General features: G+C 44.6%; 1 protein-coding gene and 1 pseudogene across 1 annotated transcript in view; one reads left to right on the top strand and one right to left on the bottom strand.

The window, feature by feature from the left end:
- Nucleotides 1-1,686: 1,686 nt before the first annotated feature.
- On the bottom strand, nt 1,687-2,905 carry LOC101693378 (annotated as a pseudogene).
- Nucleotides 2,906-7,062: 4,157 nt separating this feature from the next.
- The window catches only part of GRK7 (G protein-coupled receptor kinase 7), a 28,204-nt gene continuing 8,896 nt past the window's right edge, over nt 7,063-26,370 (top strand). The window contains exons 1-2 of the mRNA XM_004754495.3: nt 7,063-9,593; nt 10,968-11,405. Coding sequence (XP_004754552.1) covers nt 8,982-9,593; nt 10,968-11,405 — 1,050 coding nt within the window. The 5' untranslated portion in view covers nt 7,063-8,981. The remainder of the gene's footprint in view (nt 9,594-10,967; nt 11,406-26,370) is intronic.

Below are 26,370 nucleotides of genomic sequence, written 5' to 3' on the forward strand. Positions count from 1 at the left end.
TGATTGATTTGTGACTATTGAACTGTACTTGCATCTCCAGAATAAATTCCACTTGATGGTGGTGCATGATCTTTTCCATATATTATTTTTTTTATATATATTATTAAATGAGGTTTGCTACTATTTTGAGGATTTTTGCATCTATGTTCATCAGGGATATTGGCTTATAATTTTCTTTTCTTTTTTTAGTGTATTTGTCTGGTTTGGGTATCAGGATAATGCTGGCCTCACTAGAATGTATTTGGGAGCTTTCCTTCCTCTTGTATTTTTTTTTATTAAAAAAAATTGAGGAGAAAAGGCATGGACTCTTCTTTTAGTATTTGGTTGAATTCACCTGTGAATCCATCTGACTCTGGACTTTTGTTTGTTGGTCGCTTTTTGATTACCGATTCAATTTTGTTATTACTGGTTGGTCTGTTCGGATTTTCTTTTTTCCTGATTCAGGCTTGGAAGATTTTATGTTCCTAGAAGTTTATCTGTTTCTTCCTGTTGTCCCAGTTTGTTGACATATACTTTCTTATATTAACATCTTATAAACCTTTGTATTTTTGTGGTGTCAGCTGTTCCTTCTGTTTCATTTCTGATTTTGTGTATATGGGTCCTCTCTCTCCTTTTTTTTTTTTTTCCTTGTTAAGGCTGGCTAAAGTTTACCTATTTTTGTTTATCTTTCCAAAGAACTAGCTCTTGGTTTCATCCACACTTTCTTATTCTCACTGAAACGTGTCCCTCCCTTGAAGACCCTGCTTCTTCTGCAATCTTCCTGCTCCCTCATATTACTGAAGCTGGCAATGTGCAAAATGCCTTCATTTCTTTCTGCTGCTGCTTCCCTCCCAGCTCTGACTCTCAGGTCATTAGACCACCAGTCATCACAGTCTTCCCAGTCACTCTCCTTTGTTCTTTGTAAATGCTAGCCCCGTTCTTTGTCAGTTTGTCCATCACTTCCCTTTGGGTAATTCTTGGTGATTTTAATCTTCACATGGATGATGCTTTGTACCCTTGTTTCTAAATTCCCTGACCTCTTCTCCTACAGTGATCTGATCTTTCCCTCCCTACCTTGGCCACTGACTCCAGTGATCATACCCTTGAGCAAAATTCCTCAGAAGAGTAGCTTATACCAGCTGCCTCCAATTTACCTCCTTCCATTCTCTACTGAACTGACTAATAAAGCTTTCATCATACCACACCATTGAAACTGCTCTTGCCCAGCTCTCCAGTGACCTCCGAACTGCTAAATCTTTTTGAGTTTCAATATTTTATTAAAATAGCACATTTAACCAGTTAACCAAGACTATACTAACTATCTCTCCCTGGCAACCCCCCACCCCCAGAATACGCGGCACAACACAGGAGTCAGTTCAAATATCCTTGATCATGAGAACCCACAGAAATATAAACCATGTTATGTGGCTAAACACTCTGAGGGCCTCTCCTTGCTCTTAGGACAGAGACCAAATCCTTAAAAGGATGGTTTGATTTTTAGCTGTCCCTGCAGTCTCATTCATGGCACTCCACTGGTCTTTGACATTGAATGGGCTGCTCCTGCTTCTGGAAATGCTCCTCACCCCCCCTTCCCTTCAGAACAACATTCAGTGCCCCCTGAACTGGCTGGCCAATTCCCCTGTCTTGCATGGTCATGGTATCACATAAACTCTGCTGGATCACTTGACACATGTGGAGAATCACCCATTTTTTTTTTTTTTGACACTGAATATGTTTTTATTGAGCCTTTTAGTTTACAACAGGTAAAGGAAAGTCATTTCTCCTTAACCAGTATTTTACATAGCTGTAGTAAAATATTTCAAACTTTAGGGAATTATAATGGATTGCGTATATTAAAAGTTGGGGATTGGATAAACAATATCTGAGCTCTTGAATTTTCCAGTCGACTCTTCCCTTACAATAGTAACCAGCTCTAATTAGTTACATAAGTTTCTTCAAGGCAATGTTTTATTGTTGCTGATGTCATTATATCTGAAGCATTGCTGCTATTTCAGTCAATATCCACTAATTCTACTTCAAAAATGAGTTTTGCATTTGGTGGAATTTTGGCATCAGGCTGTCCTTTCTTTCCATAAGCCCATTCTGGCTCAATCTCTAGTCGAGCCTTTTCTCCTTTACTCATAGATAAGACTGCTTCGTCCCATCCTCCGATAACTTTGCCTAGTCCAACCTTAACACTCAAAGGCTTGGCATTTTTCTTCTTCTTTGAGCTCGTTTGAATATTAGTATCAAAAACAGTCCCATCCTGTAGTGTTCCTGTATATCAGCAGTGAACAACATCTCCCTTTTTGGGAAAGTTGGTTTTATCTCCTTTTTTAAGAACAGATTTTATATATTTTGGTGGACCCTCATCCAGAGTCTCTTCAGACTTGGTTTCTTTGGGTTTATCTTCATTAAGCTTCACATTTTTCACCTGTTCAGACACTTTACTTATACTTTCCATACCCTTGAAACGCTTACTTTCAAAAAAATGGTTGTAGGGGTGCCTGGGTGGCTCAGTGGGTTAAGCCACTGCCTTCGGCTCAGGTCATGATCTCAGAGTCCTGGGATCGAGTCCCACATCGGGCTCTCTGCTCAGCAGGGAGCCTGCTTCCCTCTCTCTCTCTGCCTGCCTCTCCATCTACTTGTGATTTCTCTCTGTCAAATAAATAAATAAAATCTTAAAAAAAAAATGGTTGTAGGCTGTAACCAAATGGTCCTTGTTAGCTGTCTTGGCCACATTTTTAATGTTTCCTAATAACTTATGTTCTGCAAGAAACAAATCTGAACCGTGGTCCTGTAGAAACTTGATAATGTCCTTCTTAGGTAGCTGCTCACTGCGCAGCTGCTCCACGGTCCAGGCCCGCTGTGGCACGGCTGCCGCCGTCTTCCCCCGCTGCCTCTGCTTTACTCGAGAATCACACATTTAATGTTGTTTTCCTCACTAGATGACAAGTTCCATGAAGGCAGTGACCACATCTGCTTCGGCTCCCCACTGTGGCCAGAGCTCCAGCACAATGCCAGGCACATGGTTGATCCCAATAAAGACATGTTGAAGAGAAGAAGAAAGAAGGCAGATGTCTGGGCTCTCATCCGTCATTGCACCTGTAGGACCTGGTTGTGCTCTCTGATACACAGCAGATGCTCACTCAGTGTTCTGAATGAATGAATACATGTGTGGGTGTTTTCAGATAGCCTTTGGCCAGGGAGAAGTAGTAACATACCCAAGCTGTAAACAATTTTAAGATAAGCTAAACTGGGTTGGGTAATAAAGAAACCCCTACATGTCAAGGCTTAACACATACAGGGTTTTTTCTGGATAATAGATTATATTAAAAAATATTGGTAGTTGTGTTAAGGGTGATAATGGCAAGATCATTATGCTGATCACTGGCCTATTTGTTCACAGATACTCTCTCTGACTTTGCCCTTTTCTGATCTGCATCCCCCGGGGACTCACCTGCCATCTTCCTTTGCCGTATTAACCTGCTCCGGCTGCCATAACAAACTACCATAGACTGGGTGGCTTATAAACAACAGAAATTTACTTACAGTTCTGGAGGTTGGAAGTCCAAGGTCAGAGGGCCAGCAGAGTTGGGTTCTGAAGAGAGCACTCACTCTACCCCCCCACGCCCACACCCCCAACCACAACCCCCACACCCCCAACCCGAACCCCCCCGAATCCCCCATCGAGCTCTCTGCTCAGCACGGAGCCTGCCTCCCCTTCTCTCTGCCTACTTGTGATCTCTCTCTGTGTCAAATAAATAAATAAAATCTTAAAAAAAAAAAAAAAGATTCTCTTTCCTGCTCCTTCTGCCCCTCACCAATTCTCATGCTCTCTCTCTTAAAACAAAAATAAATAAATAAAAATTTAAAAAACAAACAAAACAAGAGGGTGTTAGATGAAAGTGAAAGAAAATTGGCAAAATGCTGATAATGCCAATAATAAAATCAGGTGATGAGAATGGGAAAGTTCATTTTACTATTCTCTGTACCTATATGCATGTTTGAGATTTTCCATAGAAAAAATATTTCTTAAAATGCTAGATAAAATAGTGATTTTTATCTCCTATATGATTTTTATACTTAGTTCTCTGAAAATACCTTGTATATCACTCCTTTCTAATTTCACTGAGAAAACTTTAGAAGTCTCTAGAACTCTGCTGAAGAAAATCCAGAAGAAGAAGAAAATCCAGAACTCATTGGTCTTACTATTCAGTATTTCAACAGAAAAGACAACGTGCTTGAAAACTAATTTTTTGTGAGAAAATTCTGTAACTGCAGTGAAACAGTAGTCTAAAATTTTCTAACTCCCTCTGTTCTCTGTTTAGTATTCAACAAATTTTAACCAATAAGATATCCTTGACTTCTTCAGACTATTCAAATATAAAGTGTGCTCGGCTCTTGTTGGAAGGATAAAGACCCTTTTGCTTTTCCTTCCAGTAGAGGGCTTCTACTAAAAGAAAAAAGCAAAATCTTTTCTATGGAAAGATTTAAGTCAGAAGTTGAAGAATAATCTAGCTTTTTTGGATATCCAATGCTAACCTATTAGTCTACTTCAGAAGTTACATTCAATGTACAAAGTATCTTGTTTCTGAGATCACATCATGTCAAGTTATATTATTTCATAATTCTCCATCCTCCAATACATGTGCTATTGAGCCACGCAGAAAACTGTGGATTGTAAAAGAGGGTCACGTTCTCTCTAGACACTTTGCTTCACTGTTTTCCTTATCCTAGGATGAGAAACAAACCAAGTCTACCATATAACTAATTTAACCTAATTTTTATATGTTCTTTGAGTTTCAAATGTCATATGACAGCAGAGTATTTTAAAATTTAAGAACATACACATCAGGGATGCCTGCATGGCTCAGATGGTTAAACATCTGCCTTCAGCTCAGGTCATGATCCCTGGGTTCTGAGATGGAGCCCGGTATCAGGATCCCTGTGCTCAGTGCAGAGCCTTGTTCTCTCTTCTCCCTCTGCCATTCCCCCACTTGTGCTCTCTGGATTCATCTCTTTGTCAAATAAATAAAGTCTTAAAAAAAAAAAGAAGAAGAAGAAGAACATACATATCAGCAGTATGCTTTAAACCACATGCTGCAAAATGTAATGGAAGACGTGGGTAAAGAGCATTGTTTTTTCTTTATTATGACAAAATTAGTCGTAAAAGGTAGTAAAATAATTTCATGTTTTCCCCATCATAAAAAAATTTTTTTCCCAAATGAAATATCTCCTCTTTCTACATGACAGAGTTTACTCTCTGTTTTTATGGCACAATGTCGTAAATCATTTCATTGGAATTGTTTATCGTTAGAAGTAGTGCATCGCTTACTTAACACATCTATTCTGTCTTCCAGCTGCACCAGACCCCACAACTTCCCAAGATCACGTAAACCCTGAGTTGGCTGCTCTACGCCAGGTGAACATTTCACACAGAAGTCTACCTTCTTCCACATTGCTTAGGTCCTTCCTACCTCCCCTCTGTGTATCAGAAAAGCATAATTTTAGGGACGCCTGGTTGGCTCAGTTGGTTAAGCAGCTGCCTTCAGCTCAGGTCATGATTCCAGTGTCCTGGGATCAAGTCCCACATCGGGCTCCTTGCTCAGCAGGGAGCCTACTTCTCCCTCTGCCTCTGCCTGCCATTCTGTCTGCCTGTGCTCACTCTCCCCCCCCCTCTCTGATAAATAAATAAAATCTTAAAAAAAAAAAAAAAGAAAGAAAAGCATAATTTTAGATTAAGTCTTGATGATAGATTTGGCATTTAATTCTCTAAAGAACCTACTTAAGAATCAACACTGATTATTTCTGTTTTCAGATAATGAGACTAAAGCTCAGAAAAGTTAAGTAACTTGCTGAAGATCACACAGCTAGGCCTCCCTAGAGCTGAAATTCAGCTCTCCCAAGGGGGGCTGGAGTTAGTGCTTATAACCGTTGGGTCACATCTCTAGTTCAGGTTTTCTTGTACTTTTCCCCATGGGCACAGGGTATCCTGAATGTACCCAGTCCTTGGCTCTGCTTCTCAAGCTAAGGATACAGTGCTGTTCTTTAATTGGATCTACAGTTACTGTTTCATCAAGGTGGGAAAAGCCCTGGACTCTAATTGTTAGTAATCATACGAAGTTTTCCATTTTATTTTTTAATTTTTTTAGATTAAAAAAAATGTATTTATTTGACAGAGAGAGAGATATCACAAGTAGGCAGAGAGAAGGGAAAGCAGGTACCCTGCTGAGCAGAGAGCCCCATGCAAGCCTCGATTCCAGGACCCTGGGATCATGACCTGAGCTGAAGGCAGAGGCTTAACCCACTGAGCCACCCAGGCACCCAAAATGTTCCATTTTATTTTTTTTTATTTTTTTTTTTTTTTAAAGATTTTATTTATTTGACAGACAGAGATCACAAGTAGGCAGAGAGGCAGGTGGGGAGAGAGAGAGAGGGAAGCAGGCTCCCTGCTGAGCAGAGAGCCCGATGCGGGGCTCGATCCCAGGACCCTGAGATCATGACCTGAGCCGAAGGCAGCGGCTTAACCCACTGAGCCACCCAGGCGCCCCCAAAATGTTCCATTTTAGACAGACCTCTTTTTTTTTTTTTCTGCAGGTGGGTAAAACTTAAAAATAATGATACTCTCTTTTAAATTGCCAGTAGACAACATGTAGTTATTATATAATTTCTAAACTTGGTGTTCAAATATTATCTAAATTGTGTTCTCATCAGTCAGATGGTTTTTAGTGAATAAGAGAGTGAAGGTTTGTTTGTTTTTTGTTTTGTTTTGTTTTGTTTTACACAGATGGTCTGTGGAATTACTGATTAGAAAACAAACAAACCTAAGAACAATTTCTCTTACTTAATGACAAAACTAAGTAAGGAAGGGTTAATTTTGTGCTGTCCAATAAGGTAGCCATGGGCCACATATGTCTGCTGAGCATTTGAAATGTAGATAATTTGAAATGAGATGTATATGTAGTTAAGTGTCAAATACAAACATATTTTAAAAACTCAGGACATAAAAAATGGATGTAAAATATCTCATTAACAACTTTTATATCAATTACATGTATTGAAGTGATAATATTGTGCATCTACTGGGCTAAATAAGAAATGACTTTTAAGTTAGTTTCACTCGTTTTTTTCTTTACCTTTTTTATTGTGGCTACTAGAAGACCTTAAATTACACGTGTGATTTGCATATTTCTATTGGGCAGTGCTGGGTGAAGTGATGACGAGAGATAAAGTATTAGTCCAAGTGGAGTCAAGCAGTTCATAGCATGCACGGTCGTCAGTAAAAAGTATTCTTTTTTTTCCCCAGTGATAAGGTTAAATATTCATGTGATGACAGTTCTACCATTTTCTCAAAGTTCTGCCCTGTTAAATTGCCATTGTATTCATAAAAAACACAGGAAAAGGCATTTCCTCCTGAAGAGCGAAATCAGACTGATTTTTCACTACTCAGAAATGTGGCCCCAAGAACAAAAAAAAGCACCAACATTTCTTGTGTGAGATTCAAAGCCGATGGTATGGCCTCTTCTGAGCAGTGGTCCCTGGTGTGGCTGATCCATCTCTACTATAGGGGTGATGGCTTACAGCTCAGCAGTGCAAAGCCAAAGGGCACCCACGAGGTCATTACATAATTCTTGGGAGCGTGAGGCCAAGCGTGTATCTTCTCTGGGGAACGGTGGGCAGGCTCTGACAGGCAGACGGAGGCAGTCATGATGATGTTTTGACAAGAGTGTGTGCTAGAAGTTGTTTGTTTGGAAAAAGGCTGACCGGCTTTTTCCCCCCTCCTCCTTTCTCTCTCTTTCTCTTTTTCCCTTTTAAACTCTGGCATAATACTGAATGACTTTGTGTTTAAGCTGCCTTAGCCTTGCTTTGTGAAGAAAAAGCCTGAGTACTCTTTCCCTGTAGGACACAAGTGTTATTTTTGGAGCAGAGGTTCTTAGCCTGATCTCTGTCTAAACCAATTTCTGTTCTTTGTGAGGTCGTGGTCTGGGGCGGCTCTGAGTGATCTCTGTGAAGGGAAGCTTCCTGGCTTCTTGAGGGGGTGTTGGCAAAGATGTGGAGGGGCCACGCCTGAAAGCGCACTGCCCGGGGCTCTCAGCCTCTCAATGCAGGAGGTTCCTTCACATTCAGATTCTGCTCAGTAGATTGTGCCCTCAGGACCGTTGCAACCACAGGTGGTGAAGTGGTGTTCTCTTTCTGCTTATGTCACTTCCTGGGAAGTTTCAGGTCAAGATGACCGCCCCCTCTTCTCATAGCCTAGTACTTGAGGTCTCAGGCTCCTGGGAACGAGGAAAGCCATAACTGGACAATAGCTGCAGGCATGTTCAGCATGCAAGTGGCTGTGGGAAAGCCACCACCCACTTGAGGGCCACAACGCGAGTCCCCGAGGGCCTCTGGGAACACATCTCAGGACTCAAAATTTCAGAGTGTCCCCCCCCAACCCCGGAACCTGCTCTGAGTCAGACTGCTAGACAAGGAAGAAAACCTCTTCTGCTTCTCACCGTTCCTCTTCCTGACTTGGCTTGGCGCTGCTAAGCATTTACATAGCTTGAGCCTGGCAGGAGATGTGTCAAATTAGAAACAGCTTAACAAAATAATGCTGTAAGCAACAAACAGCAGACCACCTGATGGGGACTCCTTTCCTTTGGAGAGTGGTAGCTGCCTATTCAGGGAGCAGAGGCATCTGGAAAAGGCTCCCATGATGAACAAGTAGCCCCCACAGGTGTGTCAGGCTGCTTTCCTCTCGGGGACAGGAGCGTGACCTGTGGTGTGCCTTTCCCTGGCCAGCTATACATAGCCAGCAAAGCTTCTTACGAGAGAAACCTCCTTCTGTACCCTCCACCAGTCCCACCCACAGACTAGAGGGCTCTCGCTGTAAATCCTCTGGAAGCTACTGAACCCGGCAAGAAAACCAGTCAGCTGGCCCCCAGACCTGATTGGGTCCCCACCAACGCCTTCCAGCCTTCCTTTTCTTGTGCCGGGAGCTTACCCTGTGTTCAGTCATGGTCGACATGGGGGGCCTGGACAACCTGATCGCCAACACGGCCTACCTGCAAGCCCGGAAGTCCTCAGACGGAGACAGCAGGGAGCTGCAGCGGCGACGCCGGAGTCTGGCGCTGCCCGGGCCACAGAGCTGCACCCAGCTCCGCCAGTCCCTGCCTCAGGACTTCAACAGCCTGTGCGAGCAGCAACCCATTGGCCGTCGCCTCTTTAGGGACTTTCTAGCCACTGTGCCCCGGTACCAAGAGGCCGTGGCCTTCCTGGAGGAGGTGCAGAGCTGGGAGCTGGCTGAAGAGGGCCCTGTCAAAGGCAGCATGCTACAGGGGCTGCTGGCCACTTGTGGGGCTGCCCCTGCTCCAGGGCACCCACACCCCTTCCTCAGCCCAGCACTGGCTCCCAAGTGCCAAGCAGCCTCCGCCGAGGAAGAACAGATAGCCCTGGTAGCACAGGCCAAGGCCGAGGTCATGGCCTTCTTGCAGGACCAGCCCTTCCAGGATTTCCTGGCCAGCCCCTTCTATGACAAGTTTCTGCAGTGGAAAGTCTTTGAGATGCAGCCGGTGTCAGAAAAGTACTTCGAGGAGTTCCGAGTCCTGGGGAAAGGTGGATTTGGGGAGGTAAGTATCTCAGAATGGCCAGACTGGAAGGTGAAGTACACAACATAAAAGGGGTTTGTTTTGCCTTTAAGAAAAAAATCTTAAGAGAATTTACTTACAACTAATTTCAGTGCCACCTATGGAGAATTCCTAACTCACTCTCACATCTTTTTTCTGGTCACCACAGGAAATAAAATGAGAGTGACATAGGAAAGAAACAAAATGTGGAGTTGGCCAAGAATCTTTGCCAGGGAGTCTACACTAGAAGCACACTGAAGTGCCCCGGTCACTTTGGAGAATGATAGCAACACACGGACAGCGGGACCTCTCCCTTTCCCTTTAATTGTGGTAATGGATGTAATTTGAGAAAACTTCAGATATCTGAGAAAACACTTATCTTGAAGTAAAGTCTAGAATCAGCTATATACCACTGCTGTGATCAGCCCTTTCTTTTTTTTAAGTAGAAAAACATTTTCTAGTGTATGTGCTACCAAGGTGAGTCTGAGAAAGACATGTTTTGAGGTAAAATTCACATAACAAAATTAACCACCTACCATTTTAAAAGATACAATTCAATGGCATTTAGTACATTCATACTAATGCTGTGTAACCATCACCTCTACGGAGTTCCAAGACATTTTCATCACCCCTGTACCAGTTAACAGTTACTTCCCCAACCCCTCCCACTGCCGCTGGCAATCCCTGGTCTGTCTTTTGTCTCCATGGTTTTGCCGACTCTGATGTTTCGTGTAAATGGAGTCACACCACACATGACCTTCTGTGTCTGGCTTCTTTCACTAAGCATAGTGTCTAGAGGTTCATTCATGACATAGGTATATCAGTACTTCATTTCTTTTTATAGCTGAATATTCTGTTGTGTGGATATACTATGTTTCACTTATTCATTCATCTGTTGATGGACGCTTGGGTTGTTTCCACCTTTTGGCTATTGTGAACAGCGCTGCTACGAACATTCATGTACGTGTATTTGAAGACCTGTCTTCATTGCTCTTGTATCTATGCCCAGGAATGGAATTGCTGGGTCATGTGGCAATTTCATGTTTAACTTTCAGAGGAACCACTAAAATCGTCCACATTTTAGGTTCCCACCGGCGATGCATGAGGGTTCCAGTTTTTCCACACCCTTCCTGGCACTTGCTGTTTCCCCTTATTTTTCATTATGGCCCACCTAGTGGGAGGTATAGTGGTACCTCATGGGGGTCTCAGCTCTTTTGAAGAACCCCTATTACGTACAGCTTCTCTTTTCTCAGAAGCCTGCCATCTTTTCACCTCACCTGATTTCTGCCCTTCCACACCCCAAATCAACTTCGCTCCCTTTACTTCCCAGTGCTTCCTACCTCTACCTCATCTGGTCCCTTTCTTTCTCCCCTTAAGGTATGTGCTGTCCAGGTGAAAAACACTGGTAAGATGTATGCTTGCAAGAAACTGGACAAGAAGCGGCTAAAGAAGAAAAGTGGTGAGAAAATGGCTCTTTTAGAAAAGGAAATCTTGGAAAAAGTCAGCAGCCCTTTCATCGTCTCTCTGGCCTATGCCTTTGAGAGCAAGTCCCATCTCTGCCTGGTCATGAGCCTGATGAACGGGGGGGACCTCAAGTTCCACATCTACAATGTTGGCACACGGGGCCTGGCCATGAGCAGGGTGGTCTTCTACTCGGCCCAGATGACCTGTGGAATCCTGCATCTCCACTCCCTCGGCATTGTCTACCGGGACATGAAGCCAGAGAATGTGCTTCTGGACGACCTTGGCAACTGCAGGCTGTCTGACCTGGGGCTGGCTGTGCAGATCCAGGATGGCAAGCCTGTCACACAGAGGGTGAGTGGCTCTCCTCCATCCCAAGGGTGGGGCACAGAGTCTGAGAGAAGGGGAGAGGGCTGATCTGCTCCTCAGGCAAATAGAGACTTGGGCATAATTCTTCTAATTTCCTTCTTCCTAAAGCCCTTATGTTGTCATCTTGCCTCAAGTGGAGTGATGTAAGAGGATTAGCTTAACTAGCTATTTGGGGGCTACTTTGCTGTCTTCTCCTGGCAAGTGCAGGGAGCCTTCTTTGTGAGTTGGAGATGGTCTGTGGGTCTGTGCTTTCACAGTGAGATGGACAGAGCTGAATCCATATCAGGCGTCTAGTATGTTCCACTAATAACCACCGCCATGGTGCCATGATCCTGAGTCAGCAGAACCTTGGTTTTTTTCCTCGGAAAAATTTTAGGAGCCGGGTCCTAGAATTCCAGGATCCTGGCAGGTAAACTTTAATAGGAGAAGAAAAAGAAGAAGAGAAGAAACCCCTAACTTAGCACATTAAAGTAAACATCTCCTTTCCCACTGAGTGCAGAGGGATGGGATGTTTTACTTTGGATAAAGGTAAAATTTTGAATGAGAATGTATAGAAGAGGACACAGGCAACTGATATTTATTTTGATCAAATTGGTTCAAAGGGGTATGCAAAGAATTCTTTGATTAATTAAGCAATTCTGTTAAGTGAACAATGCAAACTCTCTGGGATTCTGGCGGGTCTTTACCATGGAGTTTCTGTGCGCATAGGTGGGAAAAAGCTCAGGAAGACAAGGGTCCAAGTCAGGCTCTTAAATATTCACTTGACACTTTGTTTTCGTACAATTTCCAAAAATTATAAGGCAGAGAGGATAACCAGGCAAGGAAGTGAGAAAAATCATGGCAAATTCGGGAAAGTGCAGGTGATTTTATGTGGCTGTAACCTAAGGGGCGCTGATAAGATGTGTAGGGCTTGGATCACGAAAAGTCATTGGAGTGCTTTCGTGTGGGGGCCCAGGAGCCACTGAAGGCTTTTAAGAAAGGGAGTGATGTGAATAGATTTGCATTTTTTCTTTTAAGATTTTATTTATTTATTTGAGAGAGAGACAGTGAGAGAGAGCATGAGCGAGGAGAAGGTCAGAGAGAGAAGCAGACTTCCCGTGGAGCTGGGAGCCCGATGTGGGACTCAATTCCGGGACTCCAGGATCATGACCTGAGCCGAAGGCAGTCGTCCAACCAACTGAGCCACCCAGGTGTCCCAGATTTACATTTTTAAAAGACCAGTTTGGGTTGTAGATGGGAGGCAGAGGACCTGGTTAAGAGGCTAATGCAGAGGCCCAGGAAGAGATGGTGAGTGCCTAGAGAAAATAGTAGGATTGAAGATGTGGGAAGAGATTGGTGTCATTAGAAAGAGACCGGCTAGGACATCAAGACTAGCTGGGTATGTAGGTGAGGAACAAAGAGGGAATCTCGCTCCAGTGGAAGAAATAGCAGAACTGTGAAAAAGCTAGCAAATTCAGCGATGATTGCGATGTATATGAGACAGGCGCATAGAGATGTTCCCTGGGCATTTAGACCTGTTGGTCTGGTGCTATGGAGGAGTATCTGGGCTAGTTATTGGGATTTGGATTCGCTGTGACTTGGGAAGCTTCAGGCACCACTGAGTCATGTGGGAAACAACGAGGGAGGAGGACAGGAATGGAAGCTGGGGAATATCAATGTGCAGGGGTGTGGAAGAAGAACCTTGAAGAGGTTAAAGAAATAGGATGAGTGGTAGGAATGGTATAGTCATGGGAGCTGGTTAAGGATTGATTTCAGCTGCATATCATAGAAAACTCGAAGAGCAGTGGATTAAACCAGACAAGGGTTTATTTTCCTTATGTAACAAGTCCTCTGGAGGTAAGTGATGCTGGCATCAGTTCAGCAGCTACAGGATGACAGGATCAATATCTCTGGCATTTTGGCCTTTTCCATGTGCCATAGCCATCTGAATTTGGAAGAGAATCCTGAGCTCCAGGTAAGAATGCAGCCCAGCAGGTATCTTGACTTGGGTCTTGTAAGATCCTAACCAAAGAACCTTGCCATGCTGTGCCCAAATTTTGACCTACAGAACTGTGAACTAATAAAGGAAGGTAGCTGGGGGAATGATTTTTATATGATAGCATCAGAATTAATCAAAAGATAGCAAGATGCTGGACATTGTGAGAGGGACAATGTTTTCCTTTCCAACAGAGCTCAGAATGGACTTGATTCTTCCAAGTGACTAATTCTTCCCTAGGTAGGAGTTCGTTGTGTTGGAGGGGCACAGACCCTTTCAGGCTTTTGGGGGACACTAGGTGAAGTACTTTGGACATCACTCTATAGGCAATAAGGAGTCATTGATAGTTTTTCAACAAGAAAGTGGCATGGCCAGAATAATTGTTTTGGAAGATGATTTGGACACTGTGTAAGATAACATAAAGGAGAAAGAGGCTGGGAGTGGGGGACTCATAAGCAGCTACTGGAAGGATCCACACATGAGGTGGTAGAGGTTGAGGAAAGGCCTTGGGCTCTGAACAGTCCTATGTCCACAGTTCAGGCCCCCTGGCCTAGGCTCCATCAAGACCCACACCTAAAAAGAAAAGAAAAAAAAAAACAACCCACACCTGGACTTCCTTCTCTTAAAACACATCTTCCTCAGTGGAAGGAATGAGGAAAGCACAAAACCACTCCTTGAATGTGGTGACAGAAGGAGGAGGCACCTCAGAGAAGAAAGACTCAGGTGGTTCTGCTCAGGTGTGAGAAAGATGGAGGCAGACACACCTGGAGAGGCAGGGATGCTTAAGCGTGCTGGCTAGGGGGGTGGAAAACCTGGGTCCCTATGCCAGCTGGGTCACAGACTTACTGTCTGCCATTCTAGGTAGGCCTGAAGGCCTCCTTCATCTCTAAGTTTTTTGTATCTATGAGATAGTCTTTGAATTATTTGGAAGAAAAGACTCGTAAATTCAAAAGATTAACATATGGAATAAGTTACTATGATTTGCTAGACTATCAGGGTTCTTATGGGACAAAATGAAGTTACTTAAGAAATGAAATTAATTATTTTCATACCTAAGAAGCTCATGGCTTGGCTTAATCTAGGTGCCTGAGCTGTGGATTCCCTGAGAATCTCTCCCTCTGTTTCCCTGCTCTGCTGTCCTCAACGTTAGCCTCACTCTCACTCAGGTGATTCCCACATAAAGGCCACCAATGTCTCTATACATATGCTACAACTGAGAAGCCCCATGGAAAGAAAACACTTCCTTACAAACAGGTCTTTCACATTTCCCAGGGAAGACACTCGGTGGACACCTCAAGTCACATGCCCAACCACAACCAGTTCCACTGGCCAGGATGAGATCACTGATGTTCCCAGGAGCCAGGGAGAAGGTCTGTCCCATCTACATCTCAGGGACTGACAGCAAAAGAATGTGTTCTCCAAAGGAAAATCAGGATGGAAAAGAATGAGAAAGGGATGTCAGCTAGGCAAAAAAGAGTAGATATGCCTAATAACTGCTGTTACCTCCATGGCTTGAGAAGTTTGAAAGTTTCCTAACCCCTTACCAAGAGATGATGAGATCTAGATCCTTTATAAGAGGATTCTATGAGGTAGGAATATTATTAGCTCCATGGGGAAATTGAGACTCAGAGAGATTAAGTTACCCACTCAAAGTCACAGTGCTAATATGTGATAACAAACGCAGGTACATCAGATTCAAGGGCACTTACAGTTTTGACTCTACCCTGTTAAATTCACACAGAAAGTAGGACATGGCCTATGGTTTTTAATGCTATAAAAGGCCTTTCTCTCAGTAGATCTCAGAATGAGTACATGTGATGACATTAGCATATCTTCCTCAGGCTGGGCTGATATGAAAACCAACCACAAGTCCAGTTGAACTTCTGACAAGAGTTAAGACTTCAAAAAGGAGCACCCCCACCTACATAGGGGGCTATGTGACTAATGTCACAAGGCCAGTCTCCCACACATAGGCACAAGATAAATAAACATAGTCCCAGCCACTGTCTCTCATTGCTTTCATGCTTAATCTTGTTGAAAGTCTGATGGTTTTTGATATTCAATATCACATGCCCTTAGGCTTAGAGAGATAGGAGCAGGGGAAGACCCTCATTGGCATCTGGGCCCCACCCAACAGGTGGGCCCAAGGAAGGAGGTGTTGACCCCAACCCTGAGACCAACCCTGCACCTGAGTCCAGGTCCCCGGGGGTGGGGGGCAGAGGGTCATAACAGTTGCTGAGCAGAAACAGTGGAGGAGAAAGCCAGGAGCCCATGGCTAGGAGGCAGAAATGTGGTGGGAGATAGGACTGTGTGTAAGCCAGGCCCCACGCCCCAAGGGCATGCTCCAGGATCTCACTGGACTTAACTGACAAGATCCAAATTCAAAAATGTGTCAAGATTGCCTCCACATAGCATTGAATGCCCCATAGGGCTGCTACCGAGCACAGGACACTGTGCAGCTGCACAGAGGCTGGTCTGATAGTGATGTAGGCCACATCCACAGAGGGGATCTGGGTGGAGCACCTCAGTCTCCACTGCAGGTGGGAGAGCCAGTACAGAGTACCTGTTGCTTTTAGGGGAAATGAAGGGAAGCCAAGAAAGGAAAGCACAAAGCAAAAGGAAAAATGGATCCAATGAAGCTGGAGAGGTGGCAGGGGCCACCCCAAACCTGGCATTACAGGCCATGTTAAGAACTTTAGTTTTTTGCTTAAGAGCATCAGAAAGTCTTTTTTTTTTTTTTTTTTTTTTTAAGATTTTACTTATTTATTTGACAGAGATCACAAGTACAGAGGCAGGCAGAGAGAGGGGGAGGAAGCAGGCTCCCTGTTGAGCAGAGAGCCCGATGGGGGGCTTGATCCCAGGATACTGGGATCATGACCTGAGCCTAAGACAGAGGCTTTAACCCACTGAGCCACCCAGGCACCCCTTGAGCATCAGAGAGTCTTGGAAAGGATTTCGCCAAGGGGGCAAAGTGCTTAGAACTCTGTTCTGAAAAAAAATGTGTCTGAAGTGAGAGATCAGAGGGGATCTCAAGTGGATTACAGTCGTTTGTAATCCAGGTGAGAGAAGGCAGCAGCTGAGACCACAGAGGAGGTGGTGGAGACAGAGCACAATGGACAAACTGGGAAAAGATCTCAGCATGGATAGGCCTCAGTGGTGGGTAAGGGAGTGAGAGAGGTGCAAGGGAAAGAGGGGCATCAGGGGTAATGTATTAGGGGTCACAGGTACGGACTTGGGTCCCAAGTACAGGGAACTAGGTGCACAAGTGCTTGCCTTCAGAAGTGCTTGTCCCCAGGACGGGGAAGAGACTGACAAGTGAAAGGGCAGTGAAAATACATGTGACCAAAGCTGTCCACCTTGGGAGCACAGCAGGGGCACCCAGCCTGACATAGGATCATGGGGTCAGGAAAAACTTCCTGGAGGAAATGACAACCAAGTTGAGATGTACAAGGCGGACAGAAGCTAGGCAGGTAAGGAGGAAGTCAGGTAGGCAGAGGGGCCAGCGTAGGTCGTGGTCCTCAACCAAAGGCAGTTCTGGCCACCAGGGACTTCTGGCAATCTCTGCAGATGTTTTGGTTGTCCTGATGGGAGAAATGCTACTGGCATCCAGTGGGTAGAGGCCAGGGCTGCCGCCAACATCTTACAGTGCCCAGTACAGCTGCCACCACAAGGAACAATCCAGCCCACAATGTCCATCCTGTCACAGCTGAAAAACTCAGCCCAGCTAAAAGCCTGGAACGAGAGGCCTGGAGCTCAGGCACAGAACCAAGTGACTCTGCTGCTGCTGAGAATGTGGAGTCACAGGGTGGGACTGGGGTGACAAAGGAGACAGCTGGAGAGCCTAGCAGATGTCCCTAGGAGGCTAGAGAAGTCTGACAAGGGCATTCAAATTCAGCACCTGGGGTGTTGGGGAGCCACTGAAGGCTTTTGGGCAGCCTTAGAAGGACACTCAGGAGGAGGGAGTTGGATGACAGTGAACAGTAGGCAAACAGGAGGGCGTGAAGCAGAGGGCCTGGGACCTGGGGGTCCCTGGCGCTGCACTGTCCAACGAATTATAGCAGCAAGGAGAGAGAGCCAGGAGGTCTCTAGGACTCTTCTGCAGGATAATATGATAAGGGACCAAAAAGTTGCATCGTTATTGTTGACATGGACACATGTTAGAAGCTCAGAGCGTCCACCCAGATCAAGTGCATCTGATGAAAGATGGTCGGCACGCTAAACCAGAGGGAAGAAGTGTGTGTACCAGTCCTGGTTCTTCCACTTCCTGGGGCTGCTGGGCACAGATGCGCAGGCTTACCCCTCCCATGGGACACCTGGCCATAGGGACACTGAGGACTGAGGGCCAACCCCTGATCTACACACCAAGCCATGCAGAGTGCCTTCCTTTAATTGATACAGACATGCCTCTTAGTCTGGCCTTAGCCCTGCACTTGACCCCAGGAAACTCACGCCTCTTTAGTGAGCCTGTTTAATACCGTCTGCCCCTTAGGCTTGATGAGAAGATTAAGAAACAGAGCAGATCAAGGCCTAGCAGAGGGTCAGCCCTATGGTAGGCACTCAAGGAAGGATTGTTCTGAATATTCCAGGAAGCCAAGGACCAGACCCCTCAGTCACAAGCCCTTTTGTTGCACTGTTTCTCCCTCACCTTTTGGTACTGTAGATGCTCAGGTGGCCTTTACACCTGTGCTTTGTTCGGGAGATTCACAGGGAGCCAGCAGGTCCCAGGGCACTTCAGGGTACAGGGGGCTGGGAGCATGCCACTCCCCTCTGGACTGCCAAGCACACGCAGTTGCCCTGCTTCCTCACATCTTAGGGACACCATGAAAATATGCCTCCAGGGAACATAAGACCACACACCAGTGGAAGAATCACAACTATTGATCTCTGCCTATGTGCCAGGCCCTGCCTTTCAGTCTGATGGACTCTTAGAGGCTTTGGAGGTTTTCTTGTGTAGCTGTCCTTCCTGGAACCTAGGCTTGGTGACCATGTCTCTAATGCCTGTTGAGGGTGGGCTGTGTACCAGGCTCTTGGGAGGTATGCAGTATGTTTTATTGCTTTAATCCTTATTATGGCCCTATGAAGTCAGAGCTGTGAGGCTCAGAGAGGTTGAGTAACTGGCTGGGGGTGACCAGCTAGTAATTGGTAGAGCTGGGATCTGAGCCACAGCAGAATAACACCAGGCTGTGTGGCTGTGGAAAGCCGGATTGCAGAAATCTCTCTTTTGGATCCCCTGCAGGGTCTCTCTGAAATGGATGTCCTCCCAGGGGTGTCAGAAAGGGCAGGAAGCTACGTGGGGCAAGGCTACCACTGCACCTAGGAAGTGGCTGGCAGAAAGCAGACAAGGAGCAAAAAGCAGGCTCTCTGGAGGCTGGACGCTGCAGCCTGGGGCTGAGCACGCAGGTGGAGCCTCGGAGCTAAATCCCCTGGGGTCTCAGGCCACATTCCTCTGAGGTCTGCAAAGGCCACCGCTTAAAGGCGCAGAGGAGCAGCTGGGAACAAGAACAAAGCGGCCAGGCCCCCCTCGGAGGAAGGAAGGAGTGAGCCCCAGGAAACAGCTGATAGCGCTAAGCTCAGCTTGTTTTTTTCCTCTGCTCAACAGTTCTCCTGCCACGGCAAACAAAAGATGTACATTCTGATTCCCTCTTCTGTTTGGATTGTACTGTCCAGTGGATCTGGTTTGTGATGAGCTGGGGGAAGAGGCATCCGCGGGCAGTCTCCTGCTCCTCTGGCCAGTTTGCTGGGCCACACGGACAAACACAGAGAGCTTCCTTTTCTGCATCTTTCTCCCCACTCAGTCATCAAATCCAGCTCAGCCTGGACACACCAGGAGCACGATGTTGGCATTTCTTCTAATGATTAAGCGTGCCACCTTTTCAGATTCAGTGGGAGCTGGAGGCTTACTGGTGACCTTGACCTTGAAGGACCTGCAACATACACATGAATGCATTCACACACACACTTTTTCATGGATATATAAAATTCTTAAGAGGTGAATTGTGGCCTCTCAGTCCCATGGAAAGGCCCCTCGCTGTTCTTGGCACTGCCAACGTCACAGTCCATTGCTTCCCAGAGTCACACTGGGACTGTTCAAAAGGCAGAATCCGCCCAGCCTGGCCTTGCCACTTGGCTCCCGTAGGCCTAGGGGTAAGAGTGACAATAGCTGCAGGGTCCGTGGAAGCCAGCATCCAAGAGCAAGAGCAATTATAAGGGGTGTTTGCACCGGCCCAGACAGGCTGGCTCTGATCCTGATCCCACCCTAGGGTGCTCACCCTCCTTAGAGTTTCAACACCTGTAGGTGTCCGGTTGTCCTGATGGGCCTGAACAATCCACATGCGGCGACTATAGTAGATGGACTTCTTGCTGCCCCCTGGGGGGAAATATGGAAGGAGGTGTTATTACTGGCTTCCTAAACCCTGTGAGGTCTGATGCTTGATGCCCTGCAATGCTGGGTATACCTTGTTTTGCCCGACAAAGTATTGACCATGTGGGTCCATCAAAAGGCAAAAGCAAAACAAAATGAAGGAAACAAAACCAAAAAACATATACAGAAACGTCCCCCAGGAGTTTTGTTGCTGCTGACAGTTGGGTGATCCCTCTAGCTCTGGCAATGGCAGTTCTGGCCACAAGGGCTGAAAGTGACTATTTCGATGACACAGAGACGGATGTGTGGAGGCCCTTTGTAACTGCAGGAGTTAAACTGAGCTGTGAGAGGTCAGCGTGGTCGGCCCCTGCCCCATGCTGCTTGGCCCGTTCTCTCCTCCCACCCCACTCTGAGGAGGCAGTTCACATGCAGAAGACAAATGGCATAAAGGGCAGGCAATTAATTTTTTCAGCTGGAGGCTGCAATGGAATTTGGGTACTTAGAATCTGGCGTGCTCCTCTAATTCCATTCTTCTCTGTGAAATACCTCCACTCCTTAAGGAGGTGGTGCCCTTCAAAATTCCATCACTGACATTTTCTGTCTTTAGGGGCAAGAGGTCAATTTAGTCCTCAAAATTATTTGGAATGGATCTAAAGCTACCCTGCGTGCTGTCTTGTGCTCCTTCCATTACACCAAGAGGCTGTAGTGCTGTAAAGATGGCAGGCTGATTCTTCGCTTATTTCTCTGGGGAGGGAGCAGCGTGGTCCTGGAGTATGGCTCGGGATCTGGTTCCCTCCTTCTAGCAACCTCTGTAGTGTGGAGTAGCCCAGCCAGCCGGATTAGCAGAGATACAGGCAAATGATGCTGGGGAAAGGGGAAGAGAAGCAGCTTAAGAAGGAATGGACCAAGATGAGGTCTTGGTCCCTGGTAGATTGGGAGCTCGAAGGAGAGGACCCTAAAGAGAGAAAAGAAATAGTGGAGGGAACTTGGAAGGGTAAGAAAAAGCCACATCACCTATTTCTGTAGAGGCGGTATAATGTAGTGGTTTAAAGTACAGAGCTGTGTACAAGTTTTGTTTGGGTAACCTTGGGCAAGATTTAAACCCTCTGTAGTTCAGTTTTCTAATCTATAAAATGGGAGATAAAATAGTTTCTATCTCATAGTTATCATAAAGATGAAAAAAGATATTTACATAAAGCCATTAAGAAAATATTTAGCATGTGATAAGCACTGAATAAGTATTTTACATTATTATTTGCAATCTTTCCCCTAGCCTGTGTCTCACATCCTTTGTTAAGGACAAGTCATATTCTCCACGCTCACCCTATACCTTCTACTGAGCAACTGATGTTTAACTGGTGTCCCAATTAACTATTTTAACCACTGAAGTCAATCGCCTCTGAAATCTGCTCAATGCAGGGTTTCCACACACAGAGCAAGCTCACAATCAGTGTTGCTAAGTAGGATTTACCAATTACCACTGCTTCTCCTCCCGCAGTGGAAGAGATTGAACAAGAGAGAAGCTGGACCCAGGAACATATTGTCCAGCTAAGGGTTGTAGAACGTGAAATATTATGTACGGTGGGGAGACTTCAGTCCCCTCCCCATCTTAGCTCCTAGAATGAGACCGAGCAGGCCAACCCCTCTCAAGTGGGGTATTGGAGCATCTCTCTCTCTCTCTCTCTGGAAAATGGAGTATCCTAACATAAAAGGTCTGTGGATAGTCACAGGTGGGGCCCCCACTGAAATGGCTTGGCAAGATCACCCTACAGTGAAGCCCGTTAGTTGAGAAGCTTCTTGTCAGCTTTTTGGTGTTACTTTCTTAAATGTGAGTAGTGAAAGATTAATTGTTATTTGAAGGAACCCTCCAAAGTGAAAGACTATGCAAAAACAAAGAGAAGAAAGAAGCTTACAAAAAGTAGGAACAATGCAGTGAGTAGAAGGGAACATTTTTTAAAAAAATGTATAATTAATATCTTATGAGATTTAAGAGGAGATACTGCATCCATGAAGCAAGAAAAGATACTGGGGGTGGGGGGGTGCCTCCTGGATGGCTCAGTTGGTTAAGCGACTGCCTTCAGCTCAGGTCATGATCCTGGAGTCCTAAGATGGAATCCTGCATCAGGCTTCCTGCTCAGTGGGGAGTCTTCTTCTCCCTCTGACCCTCCTCCTTCTCATGCTCTCTCTCCTCATTCTGTCTCTTTCTCTCAAATAAATAAATAAAAATCTTAAAAAAAAATAGATACTAGAAAACAGGGAACATTAAGAGAAGAAAAGGATGCTTGGAAATAAAAAATTCACAAATAAATTTGCAGAAGCATGTGAATAAATCTCAAAAACATTGTGTTAAAAAAAAGAAATCAGACACAAAAGAGTATCTACCATAAATTCCATTTACATGAAATCCAAGAACAGAAAAAACTAACCTACAGTGAGAGAAATGAGAAAGTGGTTGCCTAGGAAGTGGGGAGGAGAATGGACTAGAAAGAGACACAAGGGAACTTTCTGGGTGCATGAAATATTCTGTATCTTGTTTGGGTGGTATTTATATGGGTATATTCAATTATCAAAATGTATTGAACTGAACATCTACAACCTGTACACATTATTCTATGTTAATTATATTTTAATAAAAAACATTTACAGAAGTGAAATTTCAGTAAGTCACTAAGTCACAGGAAATACAAGGAATAGAGGAAAATGTTAAATGACACCACAGGGATGCAGTCAACAAAATCTGACCTGGGGCACTCTAGAATTTAACCAACTTTTCCAATAAAATCTTCTAGGGGACTGGGGAGGCAGACAGATGAGGAACTTATATATTCACAGAGATTTAAAAGACATACTATGAAACTGTGTAAACCTTATTTAGATCCAAATTTAAGCAAACTATTTAGAGGACAATTTTATAGGACAACTGGAGAAGTGTGAACATGTCCAGATATTTGATAACGTTAAAGAATTAGTGCTTTGGTTTTGTTTGTTTGCTTTTAAGTGTCCTTATCTTTTAGAGACTCATAGTGAACTACAAATGATATGATGTAGGAAAGTCTGGACCAGTGGGAGTCGGTAGGGGACACAGATGAAACAAGACTGACCATTTGTTAATAATTGATGGAGCTGAGTGTAGCATATACTGGGTTTATTATTCTAGTCTCTCTTTTGTATATGTTTGAAATTTCCCATAATAAAATACTTTTAAAAAAATAGAAGAGTTGGGGAAAAAATAGAGGAAGTCTCCTGGGGTCAGGGGAGGAAATCCTAGAAAAAGACAAAGAGATGAAAAATAGAGGCAAAAGATAAGAAGCACAGGAGATATGTTCAGGATTTCCAAAAACAGAAAGGAAAGAAAATGGAAGGGGGAAAAGGATCAAAGAAACAATTTGGGAAAGTTTCTCGATTCTGACAGCCGTTAGATCCTGGATTGAGTGGCCAGCCAGTAGCCAGCATCAGAAGTGAAAAAAAACCCACACCAAAGTACATCATTGAGAAATTTCATCAGAGGTGTACTGAGCCACAAACATCACACACCTCTGACAGTCCCTCTCTGCCTCTTCTTCCTCTCCTAGAGAGCACCCTGTTGGCTTCTCTTATAGGTCGAATTATGCCTCCTCTTTTAGAATTGGAGGAAATATCATACTGTGCAACGTGAGTCCTGGTTTCTAGCAAGCGCTGAGGGTCTGGACGATACCTGGAAATACAGACAAGTTAGCTTTGTAATCCTTGACAAATGGAAATAGGAGATGGGAGGGAGCTGGGCCGATGGATTTCCCCCTTCTTCACTCTCCCTTGCAGCTCCTCTTTATGACCGTTCTAGAAGATTCTCTTGTGTCTGATGGACCAGCAGCTTCCTGGTAATGCTTGGCATTGCATCCCCCTCCCTCACTCCTCTTTCCCTCTGCATTCTTTTTTTTTTTTTTTTAAGATTTTTTAAAGATTTTATGTATTTATTTGAGAGAGAGCGCAGGAGAGCATGAGTGGGGGAAGGGGGCAGAGGGGGAGTGAAAAGCAGACTCCCCACAGAGTAGGGAGACCACAAGGCAGGGCTGGATCCCAGGACCCTGGGATCATGACCTGAACCAAAGGAAGATGTTTAACAGAATGAGGCACCCAGGCACCCCCTTCCCTCTGCATTCTATTATGGAGACTTTCAAACATATAAGAGAGTTGAAAGAACTTCACAGCAAGCACCTGTATACCCATTACCTACCTGTTTACCGTGAATATTTTAAAAAGCTTTATTGAGATATAATTTAAATAACATAAAATTGACCCATTTAAAGTATACAATTCAATGGGTGTTAGTATATTCATAGAGCAAAGCAAACATTATCACAATTTTAGAACCTTTTCTTCACCCCAAAAAGAAACCCTCTACCCTTTAACAGTCACTCCCAGTCCCCCTGTCCCAACCCTAAGCAACCATTAATCTACTCTCTGGCTCTATGGAATTGCCTATTTTGGACGTTAAATATAAATGGAAACACAATATGTGGCCTTTTGTGTTTGGCTTCTTTCACTTAGAATTAGGTTTTCAGGGTTCATTCATGTTGTAGCACGCATCAGGACTTCATTCCTTTTTATAGCCAAACAGTATTCCATTGTAAATAATTAATATTTTATTAGATTCACTTTATCACATGTTTCTCCATCTATCCATCCCTCTATTGATCCATTAATCTCTCTTGTATCTTTTATGTATTTCTATGTAGGCTTACTCCCCTTCTTCCCCACCCCTCAGCACCTTTGCTTTGCACACCTCTCAAATAAAGCTCGTATCACCCTTAGGTACAAAGGAAGCTGAGAGACGGAGTGCCCAGCCTTCCGACCTCTCTGGTAGAGGGAAAAGGGAGACTGGGAATGGATTTTTGCTACTTTGGCATACAGTGTTTCTCAGTCTCATCCACATCTCTTCCTCCATTGCATCCCACAGATCTTGTGTTCCAGAAACTCCAAATTCCTTAGAGCTCCCTGAACACCCACGTTATTTCTGGCTCCATCTCTTACAGGTGCTTATTAGCTGCCTAGCCTTCTCTGGGGGACAGAGTCTCCCTCATGGTTCAGCTCAGCTGTCACTCTTCAGTGAAGTATCCGCGCACGCACACACACACACACACACACACACACCCCCTCTGGCCTCCCTCTGCTTGTTTTATACTCCCATTATGGCATTTACCATACTCTATTGAATTAACCTTTTGACCTGTCTCCACCAGCCTGTAAAACCAGAAGGGCAACGGTCAGGTACATGTGTCTTGGTATCCCTAGAACTCACTGTAAGAGCATGGCTCAATAAATATTGGTTGGATAGTGAGTGGAAAACATCTAGTTACCATCTTCACTGTTGTTTATTTGACAAATGTTTTGTTGGGCATGCACCATGTGAGGCCATACAGTGATTTTCTAGTTTGGATACAAGTTGAGTATCCTGGGTCTCGGGAGCCTACAGGACACTTCTGTCTGGACAAATGCAAAACGAGACAGGATGCCAGGACAACAGATGTAAACTGGGACTGTCCCAGGCAAACCGGAACATATGGTCACCCAAATTATATATCAGCCTCTATGAAAACAGCAGTGCCATGCTGACTCATGCCTGGCCTGTCAGACCCAGTCACTTCCAGAGCAGGCCAATTACTTCTCGTTTGTGCTTGGGTCATATATGCTTTTCATTGTTGTTACCCATGTAGAAATTATCCATGAAATTTAATATTCCTAGGGCATTTTATATATATAGTGCATATAAAAACATATACTTAAGCAATTAGAAAAAAAATCATCTGATAAAGAACTGAAAACACTTTCCAACCTTTTTTTGAAGTCCTGGAATGTATGTTTGTAATCAGTGTGTTAAATCCATTATATATAAAAAGTTGGTATTAACAATAGACTCTAGGGGCACCTGGGTGGCTCAGTGGGTTCAAGTCTCTGTCTTCAGCTCAAGGTCATGATTCCAGGGTCCTGGGATCGAGCCCCACATAGGGCTCTCTGCTCAGCAGGGAGCCTGCTTCCTCCTCTCTCTCTGCCTGCCTCTCTGCCTACTTGTGATCTCTGTGTGTCAAATAAATTAATTAATTAAATCTTAAATATATATATATATATATATGAACATTCAGTATTAACTGAATGTTAATTCAGTATTAATCTTTAAAAAACCATGCATCTAACTTTCTGTTGTCTGTGGATAAAATACAGAGGCAGAGTTTAGGGGAATCATAGAGACATCCCCTTGAACCTTTTACCTTAATGATGAAGCAAGGGGTTAAGTAACTTCCCCGTTTCAAGGGCAGCCTCATCTGTCCCTTTTATTTTGTTTACTTGTTTATTTATTTAGTAGGCTCATGCCTAGCATGGACTCACAACCCTGAGAAGACCTCTCCTGAGATCAAGAGTTAATTGTCTGAACCACCCAGGCACCCCTCATCTGTCCCTTTTATAATGCACCCCAGCTAAATCATCTTTATGGCTTGTTGACAAGAATGGATGACATGGCCTACCCCAGCTCCCCCAGAGGATGCTAGGAAAGCAGAAACTAGAACAGATTAGACACACTGCCACCCCAAATACTTACGATTCCCTTAACAAAGAAAGAAAAGGAGAATGGGTATTGG

This window comes from Mustela putorius, unplaced genomic scaffold (genome assembly GCF_011764305.1).
Source record: "Mustela putorius furo isolate JIRA1106 unplaced genomic scaffold, ASM1176430v1.1 tig00003834_pilon_pilon_pilon, whole genome shotgun sequence".
Lineage (NCBI taxonomy): Eukaryota > Metazoa > Chordata > Mammalia > Carnivora > Mustelidae > Mustela > Mustela putorius.